Raw genomic sequence first — 17,497 nt, 5'->3', positions numbered from 1 at the left:
TATAATAATACTTATAATAAATGTAGCATTATGATTTTAATATAAATGGTATTGAGTAGGGCTGCAAAGAAATTATTCGGAAGATGCGGCCGAAGCGGATGAGATGATGAAAGAATCGCCACTTCCTATGCAAAGAGGTAAACCTGCTAGGCCACCCAGAAAAGGTTCGCTTTATGGATCGCATTTAGACAACGCAGTCAGTGACGCTGAAATTAATGGATATGCAGAGATGAATGGAGACATTAAAGATGACAAGAAAAAACGCGGCCGATCGCCTTTCCGGTAAGCGCAAATTATTAATTATTTTGTTTTTTTATGAATGCTGTAAAAAAAATTGACTTCAATACTTTGAACTTGTTAGCAAGCTTAGTAAAGAAATGGAGGATATATCGTAAGTTTTTTAAATATTGTTTAACAGTATAAAATATAATTATAAATTTTTAGTTTAATATCTTAATAATAAATTAAAAAATTATTTTATTTTTAACAAGTAAATTTTATTATGTGCACAGATTCTTTTCGCGCAAAGCGAAATCACCGGACGCAAAGTCGAAAACGCCTGAGCCGCAAGTTCGTGCAGATGTTTCGGATAAAAGTACGAGAACAGTTGGAAGCAAAAAAGTTGCTCCACAAATTCGTGTCTCAACTGTAAGTAAAAATTACAACATTAATTAATGAGGAGCATATCTAAATACAAAGAAAATATTTTTGACAGCAACTTTACGACATTATTTTATAATAATTTTATAACATTTGGTTATGTAGACGGATTTGAAAGTCATCCCGCCGCAAATTCCAGAACGTAACGTTCCCAAAGCGATGTCCGTTTTAACCGGAAGTGGCGTCGAAGCGATTGGCAATGAAATCTTTGACGCTGAGTGTATGAAGTTAATGAACGAGTACTTTTATGGCGTTAGAATATTCCCTGGTCAAGATCCAACTCACGTATATGTAGGCTGGGTTACTTCGCAATATCACTTGCACACGAAGGACTTTAATCTATCCCGCGTAAGAAAAGCTTCTGTCGCAATCATAGACGAATACGATCGTCTCATGGACCAGTACGTTTTAGCATTTACTTATTACAAAATTTTTGTAACATAATTATAAAAGGTGCTTAAAAACATGTAACATTGTAGAGTTGACAGACAAAGCTGCTATATGGTCCGAGCGGATGAACTATATAATGAAGTCACTCAAGATGCATCAGGCAAGGGTGCATCTCAAGGTATGTTCGTCGGATGTTTCGTCGATACCGCCACAGGCTATGTGTCTTTTACCTGCGAAGGAAAAGAAACTAGTCACAAATTTAAGATGGAGCCAGACACGAAGCTGTTTCCGGCGATTTTTGTCGAAGCCACTAGCAAGGAAATTTTGCAAATTGAACTTGGTAGAACTTCAACGACACTTCCACTATCGGCCGCCGTGCTACAAAATTCCGAACGACACGTAATACCGCAGTTTCCGCCGAGATTAAAAGTGCAATGTCTAAAGCCGCATCAATGGGCCAGAGTGCCGAACCAGTCTCTTCAGGTACACGCCTTGAAATTATCGGACATTAGAGGTTGGTCGATGTTATGCGAAGATGCAATCTCGATGCTGGCTCTTCATATACCTGAAGAAGACAGATGCATTGACATTTTGGAGCTCATTGAAATGGATAAGCTACTCAGGTAAAACACTGATAAAAAATTTATTCCGTTTGTCTGAACTTTCTTATATTAATAATTTATGAAATATGCTTTTTTTTATAGTTTTCATGCGCATACGCTGACACTGTACGCAGCTCTGTGCTATCAATCAAATTATCGTGCAGCGCACGCTCTGTGTCAACACGTTGACCAGAAACAATTGTTATACGCGATACGAGCCGAGTATATGTCCGGACCCCTGCGACAAGGATTTTACGACTTACTTATTGCCTTACATCTCGAATCACATGCGACAACAATGGAAGTGTGCAAAAATGAGTACATAATACCGCTTGGTAAGAAGTTTATTTAAAAAAATAGAAAATATTAAAATTTATTAAAAATTTTTTTTACATTTTTTATTTAGACAATTGAAGATCTCATCGCGAACTTTTATATTTTACAAAACTTTAAAGTTAGATATATTTTTCAATTTTATTAATTAAAACTTTAATTACTTTATATTACTATAATACTTTAAGTTTTTATTGTTAAAATATGTTGTTGTATACGGATTTCGATATAACATTTATCTCTTTTTCACAGGTCAAGAATTGAAGGATTTATATGAGGATTTTGAAATGAGACACAGTCTTAGATACTTAGAGACCGAGTCTATTCGTCCACAAATGAAAATGACGGATATCAGGTAAGTAAAACTTTTCCCCCAATAGATGTGAGATCTTTTACTAATCAGTTGCCATCAAGGAATATTCCTTCCAGTGATCAAGCAATCGAGAACATAAAGAACTTATACAGCCCGCACTTTCCGCTTGATGTTGTACGAGATTATGTGATGATGGCACTCAACGAAGCTGTCGAAGTGAATCAGGTGCACAACCGTGATCCGATTGGAGGCAGCAATGAAAATCTCTTTCTGTATGTAAGATAATAAGTCCTGCTGCCGCCACTGCTGCTGCAACTAATGTTCTTCGTCAATACTAGTGGGAAGCGATGATAATTATCGTATCTATTTTTAAATGTTTAAGCAATAAAATGGAATGTGCGAGCTCGTTTTATTATTTCTTTTTTAAACAGGAATTTTCAATTTTTTGCTTCTTGCTTACGACATTTTATTCCATAATCAAATACATCTTAATATAATTTTGAAAATTACAGACCTCTTCTAAAACTGGTAGATAGACTGCTCTTAGTCGGTATGTTAAGGAACGAAGACATATTTAAGTTGCTCATCATGATTAATCCCGAAACCTGGGACCCGACTTTCGATAAAGGTAAGCTAATTAAAAAATAAATAACTTAAACATTAATAAATTAGAAAACATAATTTAACGCAATTTTATGAAAATATAGAAGGAAAAGACGAGCATAAAAAAGGATTGTTGCATATGAAAATGGCCGAGGGAGCGAAACTACAAATGTGTTATTTGCTTCATCATTTAAACGACATTCAGTTACGCCATCGTGTCGAATCTATTATCGCCTTTGCCTCCGATTTTGTTGGAGAATTGCAAGCAGATCAGTTGCGACGTTACATTGAAATTAAGCAATCAGATTTACCGTCGGCTGTCGCTGCTAAGAAAACCAGAGAATTTAGATGCCCTCCGCGAGAACAGATGAATGCGATTTTAAGTTTTAAAAATTTTGATGCCGAAGAAGATCCAGATAATTGTCCTTGCGGCGAGGATCTCATCGTGAAAATGAATGATTTCCACAGCGAGTTAATGTCTTACGTGTCTTTAACCGCTCTACAAGAAGCAGCCAATGCCGCAAACGAACCAGTCGAGGAAATTCAGAAACCTGGTGCCATGAAACGACTCTTTAATTTTATTAATGCTGTCAAGGAATTAGAAGAGGAATCTAAACCTGAAGCTGAACCCGAAAAAAAGACACCGGAAGGTAAATCTCTTGTTTATCTTAATCTCTCTTAAAATAAATAAATAATATGTAATGTTATAATTAATTAAATTTGTTTGATTCTTTTTAGAGGTATTTCGCAAAGTATTAATATCAACCATCGTAGCTTGGGCCGAGGAATCGCAAATTGAAACGCCAAAACTTGTGCGAGAGATGTTCAGTTTGTTGGTTCGGCAATACGATACCGTCGGCGAGTTAATCAGAGCTTTGGAAAAAACCTACGTTGTTAACAATAAAACAAAGGACGATGTCGCGTTAATGTGGGTTGGATTGAGTCAAATTCGTGCTTTGTTGCCAGTACAAATGTCTCAGGAAGAAGAGGCGCTGGTACGAGAACGATTGTGGAAATTGGTGAACAATCACACCTTCTTTCAGCATCCCGATCTCATTAGAGTACTGAGAATTCACGAAAACGTAATGGCTATCATGATGAATACTTTGGGAAGGCGCGCTCAGGCACAATCCGATGCTCAAACACAGGCTCAAGCAGCGGAAGGTGAGCCAGCGTCGAAGGAAAAGGATACCTCTCACGAGATGGTTGTAGCTTGCTGTAGATTTTTGTGCTACTTTTGTCGCACATCCAGACAAAATCAAAAGGCTATGTTCGACCATTTTGACTTCTTGTTGGAGAACAGTAATATTCTATTGGCAAGACCGTCATTACGAGGCTCGACACCGTTGGACGTAGCGTATTCGTCACTGATGGAGAACACCGAATTAGCCCTAGCCCTGAGAGAACATTATCTAGAAAAAATTGCTGTTTATTTATCACGATGCGGTCTGCAGTCTAATTCGGAATTAGTTGAAAAAGGCTACCCTGATTTAGGCTGGGATCCGGTTGAGGGTGAACGCTATCTCGATTTCTTGAGATTTTGTGTATGGGTTAATGGTAAATTTTACCTATTTATTAAATATCTTTTGTTCAGTTTTTTTTATTATATAAACATAATATTTATATAAACATAATATTAAACAATTTGATCTTAATTATAGGTGAAAGCGTGGAGGAAAATGCCAATTTAGTAATTCGTCTGCTAATTAGAAGACCAGAATGCTTAGGCCCGGCTCTTCGAGGCGAAGGTGAAGGTTTATTGAGAGCCATTATAGAAGCTAACAAGATGTCTGAACGTATTGCCGATAGACGAAAAGTAAGATATTTTACTCATATTCAGTTGAAGTTAAAGACTATAAATGAACTTTGTAAGTAAAAAATTACTTTTCTTGTTGTTATTTATAAAAAAAAAATATGTGTGAATTTTTAATCCTACTTTAATCTAAAAATTAGCAGACAGATATCTTTACAGTCTGTTTAAAAGATACCCTTGAGATTTTATTATTTGAATAATTTTGTTTAGTCCTTATGGTTAATTCCTTACTAAGATTTGTTATTAAAATCTCCTTAAAATTAATCTGGACTTAATTTTTCTTAATCTATTTTCAAGACACAAAGTTCACTAAATATGACATAAGTGCGATCATATTTAAAGTAAATTCTCCGCAAGCATGTACCCGATCCGTCATTAATACGATATCAATTTAGTACCTCGCACAGGTACACGACGAAGCCGAAGGCACGGCTATGGTTATGCAATTTGAGCATCCACTTCCGGAATCGGACGACGATGAGGACTATATCGACACAGGAGCAGCGATATTAAATTTCTATTGCACTCTTGTTGACTTGTTAGGCCGTTGTGCTCCAGATTCTTCTGTCATAGAGCAAGGTAAAAAAACGGTCTAAATGGTTATATATTTATTAACAATGGTTAGGTTACATTATCATTAATATAAATTCTCGAATTATTTTTTTTATCGCATATTATCATTGTTTTAAATATATATTTCTCGCGACATAAAATTGCTCGACAACTTTTTTTTATGAAACTGAATTACTTAATAACAATCGTTTTTTTTTCTTAATGAGCAACAGAGGCATCTACAGAATCTGTTGGTAATATATGAAACAAAACTTTTCTTTAATAGAATTGCATCAGAAATTATACTCATTTATCTGAAACTATATAATTATTTCAGGAAAGAATGAGTCTCTCCGAGCTCGGGCGATCTTAAGATCGTTAGTACCTTTAGACGATCTTCAGGGTGTGCTATCTTTGCGGTTCACGCTGCTTAATCCTGCTGCCGGCGAAGAACGACCGAAAAGTGATACACCGTCTGGTTTGATACCAGGACACAAGCAAAGCGTTGTGCTGTTTCTCGAACGCGTTTACGGTATCGAAACACAAGAATTATTTTACAAAATATTGGAGGAAGCTTTTTTGCCAGATCTTCGTGCTGCTACTATGCTCGACAGAGTACGGATCACGTTGTATTGTTACATTTTGTACAGTATTATTTAAATATCATTTACTCGCACTTGTTTTATTATATTAACAAAGATGGAATTTTTTTTTATTGAGTTACAATGATGGAAAATTTATATTGTTATGTGGTTTAATTTTTCAGAACGACGGTTACGAATCAGACATGGCGCTCGCTATGAATCGTTATATAGGAAACAGTATTCTGCCGCTGTTAATTAAGCATTCCAAATTTTATAATGAAGCGGATAATTACGCGAGTTTACTTGACGCCACGTTGCATACAGTCTACCGATTGAGCAAAAATCGAATGCTAACGAAGGGTCAACGCGAAGCTGTCTCGGACTTCTTGGTTGCCTTGACTAGGTAAGTAAAAAATATTAAGCCAATTAACTGAATATATATTTTTATTCATTGAGCGTCTCTTATTATTACTCGAAATTCTTTTTTTAGTCAAATGCAGCCGAGCATGTTGCTAAAGCTGTTACGAAAGCTGACTGTCGATGTATCAAATTTATCTGAATATACTACCGTGGCTCTTAGAGTAGGTTGAGTACTATTTTTTTAGTTTATTTTAATATAGATATTAAATAAAACTAATAACTGCATTTTTTTAAATAAAATTATTTTAATTTGATTTACTTTTTGCGCTACTAGTTGTTAACACTTCATTACGACCGTTGTGCGAAATATTATGGTTCCACCGGTTCTACTGGTCAAGGTACTTATGGTGCCTCAAGCGATGAAGAAAAACGACTCACGATGGTTCTCTTCAGCAACATATTCGATTCCTTGTCTAAAATGGATTACGATCCTGAATTATTCGGGAAAGCGCTACCCTGTTTAACGGCCATTGGTTGCGCCTTGCCGCCAGATTACTCCCTTTCGAAAAATTATGACGACGAGTGGTACGGCAGCAAATCGGCCTCAACTCAGTCACCTGACGGTCCTTACAATCCTCAACCAATCAATACTTCCAGGTTAACTATTAATTCTTATTATAAAAAAATTTTATATGCAGATAATTGTGTAAGATATGAAAAATCTTTTTGTGATTATAAATAATTTAATATTTTATTATTTTTTTTAGCGTGGTACTCAATAACGATCTTAATCAAATTGTACAAAAGTTCTCGGAACATTATCACGATGCTTGGGCTAGTCGTAAATTAGAAAACGGTTGGACTTACGGCGAACAATGGTCAGATGTGAATAAAACCCATCCGAGATTAAAACCATACAATATGTTGAGTGATTACGAACGAGAACGATATAAGGAACCTGTTAGAGAAAGCTTGAAAGCTCTCTTGGCGATTGGGTGGAGCGTGGAACACGCAGAGGTTGATGTGCCGTCGACTAATCGTAGTTCCATGAGAAGATCTTCTAAAAGTCAAGTAAGAAATTATTTGCAAAATTCATTACTCATAAGTATTAAAAAAAAGATATACATATTTTCAAATATTTTAGGGCGATTCGGCAAATCCGTTTAACTACAATCCTCATCCAGTGGACATGACTAATCTCACGCTAAGCAGAGAAATGCAGAATATGGCTGAACGTTTAGCAGATAATGCACATGATATTTGGGCAAAAAAGAAAAAGGAAGAACTTCTTACTTGCGGTAAATATATGATTATTATCTAATAATTTTAATTATTTTGTGTTTTTTCTCCATATTAATATTCAATTGATATGTATTAAATAACTTTTATAATTTTTAACGGCTTTAGGCGGTGGTATTCATCCTCAGCTGGTACCGTACGATCTATTAACTGATAAAGAAAAACGAAAGGATCGCGAACGTTCGCAGGAATTTCTCAAGTATTTGCAATATCAAGGCTACAAGCTTCACAAACCTAATCGCGGCGGTACAGAGACCGAAGTGGCTGGCGCAGTTGCTGCGGTAGAATTAAGATTCGCTTACTCATTATTAGAGAAGTTGATAGCTTATCTTGACAAAGCGACGATCAATATGAAGCTCTTGAAGCCTTCTGACACATTTAGTCGAAGAAACAGTTTCAAGACGTCGACAAGAGACATTAAGTTCTTCAGCAAAGTAGTTCTCCCGTTAATGGAGAAGTACTTTAGCACACACAGAAACTATTTCATTGCCGTGGCTACCGCCACAAACAATATTGGTGCAGCATCGCTAAAAGAAAAGGAGATGGTGGCTGCTCTTTTCTGCAAATTGGCAAGTCTGCTGAGATCGAGACTTGCTGCTTTCGGGGCGGACGTAAGAATAACGGTCCGCTGCCTGCAAGTGCTAGTAAAAGGCATAGATGCTAAGAGTCTCGTGAAAAACTGTCCTGAATTTATTCGAACTTCAATGTTAACGTTCTTCAATAACACCGCCGATGATCTGGGTCACACAATTCTAAATCTTCAAGAAGGGAAGTATAGTCATCTCAGAGGTACTCACTTGAAGACCTCCACGTCATTATCGTATATTAACAGTGTAGTTCTACCGGTGCTTACTGCAATGTTTGATCACCTTGCTGCATGTGAATACGGCAGCGATTTGTTACGTAAGTATAAAAATTAATAATTAAAGTAATTAATTATTTTAATTAAAATAATATGTTTAATAATTTAATCTGATTTATTTTACATATACAGTTGACGAGATTCAAGTAGCATCGTACAAAATGTTAGCGTCTTTATACACTCTCGGGATAGATGCTAGTTTGACGCACGATAGAAAATATTTGAAGACTGAGATTGAACGAAATAAACCTAATCTAGGCTCCTGCCTAGGTGCGTTTTCGAGCTGCTTTCCAGTAGCCTTTTTAGAACCTCATTTAAATAAACACAATCAGTATTCTCTTCTAAATCGAATCGCCGATCATTCTTTGGAAGCTCAGGACATTATGACAAAAATGGAATCGAGTATGCCGACTTTGGAAACCATTCTTAGTGAAGTCGATCAATTTGTCGAATCTGAGAAGACTTACAATGATGCTCCTCACGTCGTTGATGTAATTCTACCTCTACTTTGCTCTTATTTGCCATTTTGGTGGGCTCAAGGACCTGACAATGTGAATCCAACTGAAGGTACTTATGTCAGTATGGTAACTAGCGATCATATGAATCAGTTGCTGAAGAATGTGTTAAAGTTAATCAAGAAAAATATTGGCAACGAAAACGCACCGTGGATGACGCGAATCGCTGCTTATACGCAGCAAATTATTATAAACTCATCCGAAGAATTGTTGAAGGATCCATTTTTGCCCCTTGCCGAACGCGTCAGGAAACGTACGGATACTATGTTTCACAAAGAGGAATCTCTTCGAGGCTTTATTAAGTCTTCGACCGATGATACCTCGCAAGTTGAAGCGCAAATTCAAGAAGATTGGCAGCTACTCGTGCGCGATATTTATTCTTTTTATCCTCTGTTAATAAAGTACGTTGATCTTCAAAGAAATCATTGGCTAAGAAATAATATTCCCGAGGCCGAGGACTTGTACAACCACGTGGCGGCTATTTTTAACATCTGGTCGAAGTCACAGTACTTTTTACGTGAAGAACAGAACTTTATATCAGCAAATGAGATCGATAACATGGTGCTCATTATGCCCACCGCAACAAGAAGGCCTGCCGCAGTGTCTGACGGCACCGCGCCTTCCGGAGGAGGCAAAGTTCGTACAAGTTATTTATTTGTTTTAATTATAAAAAAACCCAGTACTTTTATTTTTTTGATATACAGAAAAATATTTCTTTTTTCAACAGAAAAAAAAGAAAAATCGAGATAAGAAAAGAGACAAAGATAAAGAAGTGCAAGCGTCTTTAATGGTTGCTTGTTTGAAAAGATTACTACCTGTCGGCTTGAATCTTTTTGCTGGTCGCGAACAAGAGCTGGTACAGCATTGTAAAGATAGATTCCTAAAGAAAATGCCGGAATCTGACATTGCAGAATTTGCCAAAACTCAGCTGACATTGCCGGACAAGATCGATCCTGCCGATGAAATGTCCTGGCAACATTATCTGTATTCTAAATTAGGTCAGAAGAAAGACGCAATGGAACCCGTAAAGGCTCAACAACTAGAAGATGTTGTTGCTAGGATTACCGACATGGCTAAAGTTTTATTCGGTTTACACATGGTTAGTTACAAAATTGGTCAGCGTAGTAAATATTCTATTTTAAAACTTTAGATATTTCATATAAAAAAAAAAATTAAAGTTCTGTGACTTTTTTCCAATTTGCTATTGATGTTAATATTTTTGTGATTGTTGTAATTGAAAATTTTTGTCATTATTGTTAGAAATTATTTTATCATTATATCATCATCATATTTTTATTTCTTTAAATCGCGTCAAAGTATTCATCGAATTTACTTCGTACTTTTATTCTCGAGTAGATAGATCATCCGCAACAGCAGAGCAAGAGTCAGTATCGATCAGTGGTGTCGATCCAGCGTAAACGAGCGGTAATCGCTTGCTTCCGACAAACTTCCTTGCATTCCTTGCCCAGGTATCCTTGTTATTTAGTTACGTTTTTGCTTAATTTGATCATTAATCTTTCAGTTGTGATTTCACACATTGTTACTTTTTTTTAAATATCACTAAACTCATTCTTATTTTAAGTTACATTGAGTGTCGCCTGTGTTTTATGTTACGTATTTGCGGCAATAAAACTATTGTTTTTAATGTTTAATATTATATAATAACAACTGCAATAACGAAAATGATTGTTAATGATTTAATGAGTGCGCTTGCTGTTTACGCATACACTAATAGGCGACAAAGCCACCGCCATCACGAGATGGATGGAAACGTGTATTATGCGCTGCTAGAAAAAGAGCGGCGATTGCATGTTTGCGTAGTGAACCTCTATATAAATTGAGAAGGTACGATTAACGTAAATTAATTTCTAATGTGCAATTTTCTTTGATAATGTTAATATGGTATAAGTAAATTTTTTTTTTTTAGGCATCGAGCGATAAACATTTTTGCACGAACGTACTACGAGTTGTGGCTACAAGATGAAAACGTTGGTCAAGAAGTGATGATCGAGGATCTTACAGTAATTATACCCCATGTTACTTTATTTATTTACAATTAATTAAATAATATTTAATAATTAATTACAATTAAATAAAAACAGACAGTATACAAAAAAATAATTTTACGTAAAATTGAATATATCGTTAATTCTGTAATTTTTTTAAAGCAATCTTTCGAAGATGCTGAATTAAAGAAAATGGACAAGGATGAAGACGAGAGCAAACCCGATCCGTTGACACAATTGGTAACAACATTCTGTCGTGGTGCTATGACTGAACGATCAGGCGCTCTTCAAGAAGATCCATTATACATGAGTTACGCTCAAATTATTTCTAAATCTTGTGGAGAGGAAGAAGAAGAAGGTGAAGAAGAAGGCGGTGAGGAAGAAGGAGGTGCCTCGATTCATGTAAGCATCTTGTTTATAAATAATATATTAATTCGAACTTGAGAAAATTAAATCCTTAAAATCTTCAAAAAATCTGTCCACCGCATTAATAAGCTCCCTATTTTCTTTTAACCCACTAAAAGGGGAAACGTAAAGTATGTACGGTAAGAATCAGTAGTTAGTGGGAGAATCCATCCGCTTAATGTATGCTCGCAATCCAAGAAATTGTCAACCATATATGTTTTTCATATTGTGACACCCAAATTCGTTAAATTGTACTAGAGTGTTTTATTCGTCGAAACCAAAGCGATCTGTATAATATCATAAGTAGGCAAATCATCATAGATAGCATTATAAACTACCAAATTGTTTTTTTTTTTTTCTTTAACAATTTATTACTAACAATATAATTAAACTGTGAATTTTTATCTTTTAACATAATTCTCAAGAGGCCAATGCATAAACTCATGGTAAGATATTGTATAAAGTTTATAAAAATCATAATGTAGTATTTTAAGTCTTGCAAAATATTACGTGTATTTGTATGTAAAATAATTTTAATATAACATTTTTTTATTTTTTATAATATAGGAGCAAGAAATGGAGAAGCAAAAGCTCTTGTTTCATCAGGCTCGTCTAGCAAATCGCGGCGTCGCCGAAATGGTTCTTCTTCATATATCTGCGTGCAAGGGCATTCCCAGCGAGATGGTGATGAAGACTTTAGAGCTTGGGATTTCGGTCTTACGTGGCGGAAATATTGAAATTCAGCGAGGAATGCTGAACCATTTAAAAGAAAAAAAAGACGTCGGTTTTTTCACATCCATTGCGGGTTTAATGAACTCTTGTAGCGTGCTAGATCTGGATGCTTTCGAGAGAAATACGAAAGCTGAGGGTCTCGGTGTCGGTTCCGAGGGTGCAGCTGGAGAGAAAAATATGCACGACGCTGAATTTACTTGCGCTTTGTTTCGCTTTATTCAACTCACCTGCGAGGGTCACAATCTAGGTAAGTATTATTAATATTGAAAGATAAATCTGATTAAATAACGTTTATTTTATTCTCAACAGATTGGCAAAATTATCTTAGAACACAGGCTGGTAACACGACGACGGTAAACGTGGTAATTTGTACTGTTGATTACTTATTGCGATTGCAAGAGTCGATCATGGACTTTTATTGGCATTACTCGAGTAAGGAACTCATTGATCCCGCCGGAAAAGCGAACTTTTTTAAGGCTATTGGCGTTGCAAGTCAAGTTTTCAACACCCTCACTGAAGTCATTCAAGGCCCATGCGCACAGAATCAACAAGCTTTAGCGCATTCTAGGCTGTGGGACGCAGTAGGAGGTTTTCTTTTTTTATTCTCACATATGCAAGATAAACTGTCGAAGCATTCCAGCCAGGTGGATCTTTTGAAAGAACTGCTTAACTTACAAAAAGATATGATTACTATGATGCTTTCTATGCTTGAAGGTACACGTTTAATTTTAATTTTATTTAAGAAGGTAATTAAATAAAGACAATAATTAATATTTCCTCAATTTAAAGGTAACGTCGTAAACGGAACTATTGGAAAACAAATGGTGGACACTTTAGTCGAGTCGGCTAGCAATGTGGAATTAATTTTGAAGTATTTCGATATGTTCTTGAAATTGAAAGATCTTGTATCATCACCAAGTTTCCTTGAAGTCGATCTCAATAATGATGGCTGGGTGTATCCTAAGGATTTCAAGGAGAAAATGGAACAGCAAAAAAGTTACACCAAGTACGTTTATAAAATAATTACCGTTGATTTCTCTGAAATATCTTGCGATGAAATTTAAAAGACGAGCGTTTTAATTCTTTAAATGTTTTTAGCGAGGAAATCGAGTTTCTTTTGGCTTGCTGCGAGACAAATCACGACGGCAAGATTAATTACGTTGCTTTTATGGATCGTTTCCACGAGCCGGCGAAGGAAATTGGCTTTAATCTGGCTGTATTGCTCACTAATTTATCCGAACACATGCCTAATGAACCGAGATTAGCTAAGTTCCTCGAAACTGCTGGCTCTGTTCTAAATTACTTTGAGCCGTTCTTAGGCAGGATTGAGATTCTCGGCGGCAACAAAAAGATTGAACGCGTGTACTTTGAGATCAAAGAGTCAAATATCGAACAGTGGGAGAAGCCGCAAATCAAGGAGTCGAAGAGAACTTACTTCTACAATACGGTAGTTGAGGCTGGTGAGAAAGAGAAACTCGAAACCTTTATCAACTTTTGCGAAGACGCTATTTTTGAAATGCAACATGCGAGCGCGTTGATGACTGTCGAGGAAAGCGGCGGAATAGGCAAGGCGAGAGAATCTTCGTATACGTATATGACCGACGACGACGAAGAGAGAAATAAAGATCCGATTAGGCGAGGTATACAAGCCATCAAAGATGGCGTTTACTTCTTTTTCTACATGTTCTCACCGACCAACATCAAGAACAAGATCGCCGAAATGCAACAGATGACGATACCTGAGCTCTTCATCGGTTTTTTCAAGATGATTTTCTACGCTTTCTACTATTCTGGCTTTGGTGTTGGCTGCGTCATCAAATACTTCATGAAGCTTTTATTAACGCTAATGAGAGGACCACAGGTAGAAGAGCCCGTTATAGTCAAGGAAGAAGAAGAGAAGCCATTGAGACATTTACCCGCTTTACCACCGACACCGGATGAGTCAAATTTACAAGTAAAATTTTCTCAATAAATTATATTCGTACTACATCAAAAAATATTATTTAAAATAATTTATATGTATAGGTGCAAGCCTTTGGAATGGATATAACAAAAGAGGAAGGAGGGCAAATAAAATTGGCACCACACGAATCGACTACATCTACGCCGCAATCTAGCATCGAAGAGACCGGCGAAAGTACGCCTGATGAAGGGACTGGAGAGGAAGGAGCGAGAGCTGAAGGAGAAAGTGAGCCGCCTGTCACTTTAGCTGATCTTCTCGGGTTAGTACAATATAATAAACTTTATATAATATTAATTACAATTTTTTTTTGTTAATTAAATAATTTATTTTATCACTTTTTTAGTGGGGAACAAGCTAGAGCGCAAGCTGCTGCTGCAGCAGAAGCAGCGGCTGCTCAACAAGCCGCTATGGCAGCAGTTGAAGCCGAAGCAAAGCAAGAAACTTCAGCTGAGCCTTCCTCAGGCTCAAGTATCGATCTGTCTGAGTACAGCCATCGTATAGTATCTTTCTTGGCTAGGAATTTTTATAATCTGAAGTATGTCGCGCTAGTTCTTGCCTTTTGTATTAACTTTATGCTGCTATTTTATAAGGTTTGTAAAACTTACGGTACATTTCGGCGTTCACACATAATAAATTTCTTTTACATATGCTTATGTTAAATATGTGTAGGTTACGTCTTTGGCTGATGACTCGGACGACGAGGGTAGTGGACGAATGGCAGATATGTTAACGGAATTATCAGGCGAGGGAACATCAGGTTTGGCGGGTAGTGGCTTAGATATAGGCAGCGGTAGCGGTGAAAATGGTTCGGAGGAAGAAGACGAGGAGCCTCAAGAATTCGTGGAAATAACCGAGGATTATTATTACATGGCTCACGTTATGAGACTATTAGCTGCTTTTCATTCTCTTGTCTCTCTCGCTATGTTGGTTGCATATTATCATCTAAAGGTATTTAACATTCGAATAATAAAAATAATAGCTATATAATTGATGCGAAGATGGGATAGGATTAATTACAATATAATTATCGTCAATTTTAAATAATGAAATATTTATATTTATTCAGGTACCATTGGCCATTTTCAAACGAGAAAAAGAAATTGCAAGACGAGTAGAATTCGATGGATTGTACATAGCCGAAACGCCGGAAGAAGACGACATTAAAGCACATTGGGATAAAATGGTGATATCGGCCAAAACTTTCCCGGTAAATTATTGGGACAAGTTTGTTAAAAAGAAGGTTCGACAAAAATATAGCGAGACTTACGATTTCGATTACATTAGCAATTTGCTTGGAATGGAAAAGACTTCTTTTAGTCAGCAGGAAGAGGAAGGATCTGGCTTAATACATTTGTAAGTAGATATATCGTAATAGCATCTCAGATTTTTTTATCAGAGTTTATAATGCAATAATTTTTTGCAGCATTGTAAATATCGATTGGAGATATCAAATATGGAAAGCCGGAGTCACCATTACTGATAACGTAAGTTTAAATAAATTTTCGGCTAGATTACAATTTATAAGTATATGTTTTTATATTTATTATTTATTTAAATTGAATAATAAGCATAATTATATTATTTTATTTTTAGGCATTTTTATACAGTTTATGGTACTTTACATTTTCGATTCTCGGCAACTACAATAATTTTTTCTTCGCCGCTCACTTGCTAGACGTCGCAGTCGGCTTTAAAACTTTACGAACAATTTTGCAATCGGTGACACATAACGGCAAACAATTAGTGCTGACAGTGATGTTACTGACAATCGTAGTATACATCTACACCGTAATTGCCTTTAATTTCTTTAGGAAATTTTATATACAAGAGGAAGATGATGAAACGGATAAAAAGTGTCATCATATGTTAACGGTACGTTACACTGAATATGTAAAGAATTTTTAATAATATATTTTATTTCTCAGATCGAAGTTGTTAACGTATTCTATGATTTATTTTGGCAGTGCTTCGTTTTTCACTTGTACAAAGGTGTGAGAGCCGGCGGTGGCATAGGCGATGAAATTGGTGAACCTGATGGTGACGACTACGAGGTTTATCGTATAATGTTTGACATTACATTCTTCTTTTTCGTGATTATCATTCTGTTAGCTATTATTCAAGGTGAGTATTTGATTCCCTGACGATGTTCAGCAAAAAGATAACGTGATATTATATCGCTATTGGTTATCAGGTTTGATCATCGACGCGTTTGGCGAACTTCGAGATCAGCTCGAAAGTGTAAAGACGAATATGGAGAGCAATTGCTTCATATGCGGTTTAGGAAAAGAATATTTCGACGCGGTGCCACACGGGTTCGATACTCATGTGCAACAGGAACATAATTTAGCAAATTACATGTAAATATCGTTAAGCATTTTACTGTTGATTATACAATGCAATATTTTTTATAAAAGAAAAACGTACTTTACATTATTTATTAACGTATTTTTTTATCAACAGGTTCTTCCTCATGCACTTGATTAATAAACCAGACACCGAATACACTGGTCAGGAGACCTACGTGTGGAATATGTACCAGCAAAGGTGTTGGGACTTTTTCCCTGTGGGCGATTGCTTCCGTAAACAAAACGAAACGGTAGAAGAAGAGGCCAAGAAGAAGTGAAGTCTTGATTCTAATTAAAATGATCAAAACGATCGATTTTACTTGACGAAGAAGACTTTCCTCGTCGAACAATGTCTTCGATAGTTTTTAGCATAAGTTTTTGCTCATCGAACGAGAGGTTAGCGTTCGTTAAAATCAAAAGTTTCGAAAATTCTACATCTTACCTCATAACGATAAACGAGAAAATTTTTATCTAGCAAATTTACATCCCCATTTTCCACTTGACAATGTACCATTGTTCCGACTAACTAATGGACTTCCTGATGTGTGAGTAGAGTGCATTAACGGCATATTGTGTGTGAAGATGTTTGAGCATAGAAAACTTCCGATGTCATATCGAAGGAACTTATAAAATTAAGAATATTTTTCCAACTTTGTAAAAGCCAAAGTATCACAAAAGCCGATTTCCTCTTTTAAATAGTTACTGGCGAAAAATCGACTGCACAAATTTACATATTCATAACGTTACAATATTGCCTTCTTTTCATGTATCGAATAATCTATACCTGTGCGTAATTTTATGCCGTATCGCAGTGACAAGTTTGAGATATATGATAAGTTTGATATATCTGAGTATGTCAATGTATTGTAAATAAAATTCTACGACAGGATATCTAATAATAAGTAAAAGGACATACTCTTTAATTTACCCCAGAATGTTTTTTGAATGTCATATACATATTAATTATATTTTACATTTGTAATGTAGAATTTAAATTCTTATTTTTTATAATTCAAAGAAAAAGCCTGAAATAACTTTTTATAAATTCACATATTAATATAATTACATTTTTCTAAAATTTAATCTTTTAATTTCAGATTCAAGATTGAATAATAACTCAGCTTTACAAGATTACTTATTTTTTAAAGTATCTAATAATT

General features: G+C 35.8%; 1 protein-coding gene across 13 annotated transcripts in view; it reads left to right on the top strand.

The window, feature by feature from the left end:
- Window positions 1-17,226, top strand: part of Ryr (Ryanodine receptor) — a 34,368-nt gene extending 17,142 nt beyond the window's left edge. For 2 of the 13 annotated variants that reach the window (XM_070662382.1, XM_070662383.1), the window contains exons 21-61: window positions 60-282; window positions 362-391; window positions 513-648; window positions 766-1,061; window positions 1,140-1,673; window positions 1,755-1,987; window positions 2,238-2,340; window positions 2,400-2,570; window positions 2,811-2,926; window positions 3,006-3,551; window positions 3,640-4,458; window positions 4,563-4,717; window positions 5,110-5,293; window positions 5,500-5,520; window positions 5,604-5,881; window positions 6,033-6,253; window positions 6,341-6,431; window positions 6,545-6,867; window positions 6,978-7,281; window positions 7,355-7,508; window positions 7,618-8,412; window positions 8,504-9,522; window positions 9,614-9,985; window positions 10,243-10,355; window positions 10,814-10,907; window positions 11,055-11,294; window positions 11,417-11,437; window positions 11,723-11,743; window positions 11,865-12,276; window positions 12,339-12,743; window positions 12,819-13,035; window positions 13,128-13,983; window positions 14,055-14,251; window positions 14,336-14,582; window positions 14,662-14,940; window positions 15,059-15,345; window positions 15,416-15,476; window positions 15,586-15,864; window positions 15,957-16,113; window positions 16,184-16,349; window positions 16,453-17,226. In XM_070662382.1, the coding sequence (XP_070518483.1) occupies window positions 60-282; window positions 362-391; window positions 513-648; window positions 766-1,061; window positions 1,140-1,673; window positions 1,755-1,987; window positions 2,238-2,340; window positions 2,400-2,570; window positions 2,811-2,926; window positions 3,006-3,551; window positions 3,640-4,458; window positions 4,563-4,717; window positions 5,110-5,293; window positions 5,500-5,520; window positions 5,604-5,881; window positions 6,033-6,253; window positions 6,341-6,431; window positions 6,545-6,867; window positions 6,978-7,281; window positions 7,355-7,508; window positions 7,618-8,412; window positions 8,504-9,522; window positions 9,614-9,985; window positions 10,243-10,355; window positions 10,814-10,907; window positions 11,055-11,294; window positions 11,417-11,437; window positions 11,723-11,743; window positions 11,865-12,276; window positions 12,339-12,743; window positions 12,819-13,035; window positions 13,128-13,983; window positions 14,055-14,251; window positions 14,336-14,582; window positions 14,662-14,940; window positions 15,059-15,345; window positions 15,416-15,476; window positions 15,586-15,864; window positions 15,957-16,113; window positions 16,184-16,349; window positions 16,453-16,615 (11,339 nt within the window). In that variant the 3' untranslated portion in view covers window positions 16,616-17,226. Of the gene's footprint in view, window positions 1-59; window positions 283-361; window positions 392-512; window positions 649-765; window positions 1,062-1,139; window positions 1,674-1,754; window positions 1,988-2,237; window positions 2,341-2,399; window positions 2,571-2,810; window positions 2,927-3,005; window positions 3,552-3,639; window positions 4,459-4,562; window positions 4,718-5,109; window positions 5,294-5,499; window positions 5,521-5,603; window positions 5,882-6,032; window positions 6,254-6,340; window positions 6,432-6,544; window positions 6,868-6,977; window positions 7,282-7,354; window positions 7,509-7,617; window positions 8,413-8,503; window positions 9,523-9,613; window positions 9,986-10,242; window positions 10,356-10,621; window positions 10,732-10,813; window positions 10,908-11,054; window positions 11,295-11,416; window positions 11,438-11,722; window positions 11,744-11,864; window positions 12,277-12,338; window positions 12,744-12,818; window positions 13,036-13,127; window positions 13,984-14,054; window positions 14,252-14,335; window positions 14,583-14,661; window positions 14,941-15,058; window positions 15,346-15,415; window positions 15,477-15,585; window positions 15,865-15,956; window positions 16,114-16,183; window positions 16,350-16,452 lie in introns of all 13 variants that reach the window. The other 11 variants (XM_070662384.1, XM_070662387.1, XM_070662386.1 and 8 more) reach the window with 11 other exon arrangements.
- The last annotated feature ends 271 nt before the right edge of the window (window positions 17,227-17,497 follow it).

Source organism: Cardiocondyla obscurior, linkage group LG10 (assembly GCF_019399895.1).
Source record: "Cardiocondyla obscurior isolate alpha-2009 linkage group LG10, Cobs3.1, whole genome shotgun sequence".
Lineage (NCBI taxonomy): Eukaryota > Metazoa > Arthropoda > Insecta > Hymenoptera > Formicidae > Cardiocondyla > Cardiocondyla obscurior.
Note: the sequence above shows the minus strand (reverse complement) of the source record. Positions and strands in the feature narration are given on the sequence as shown.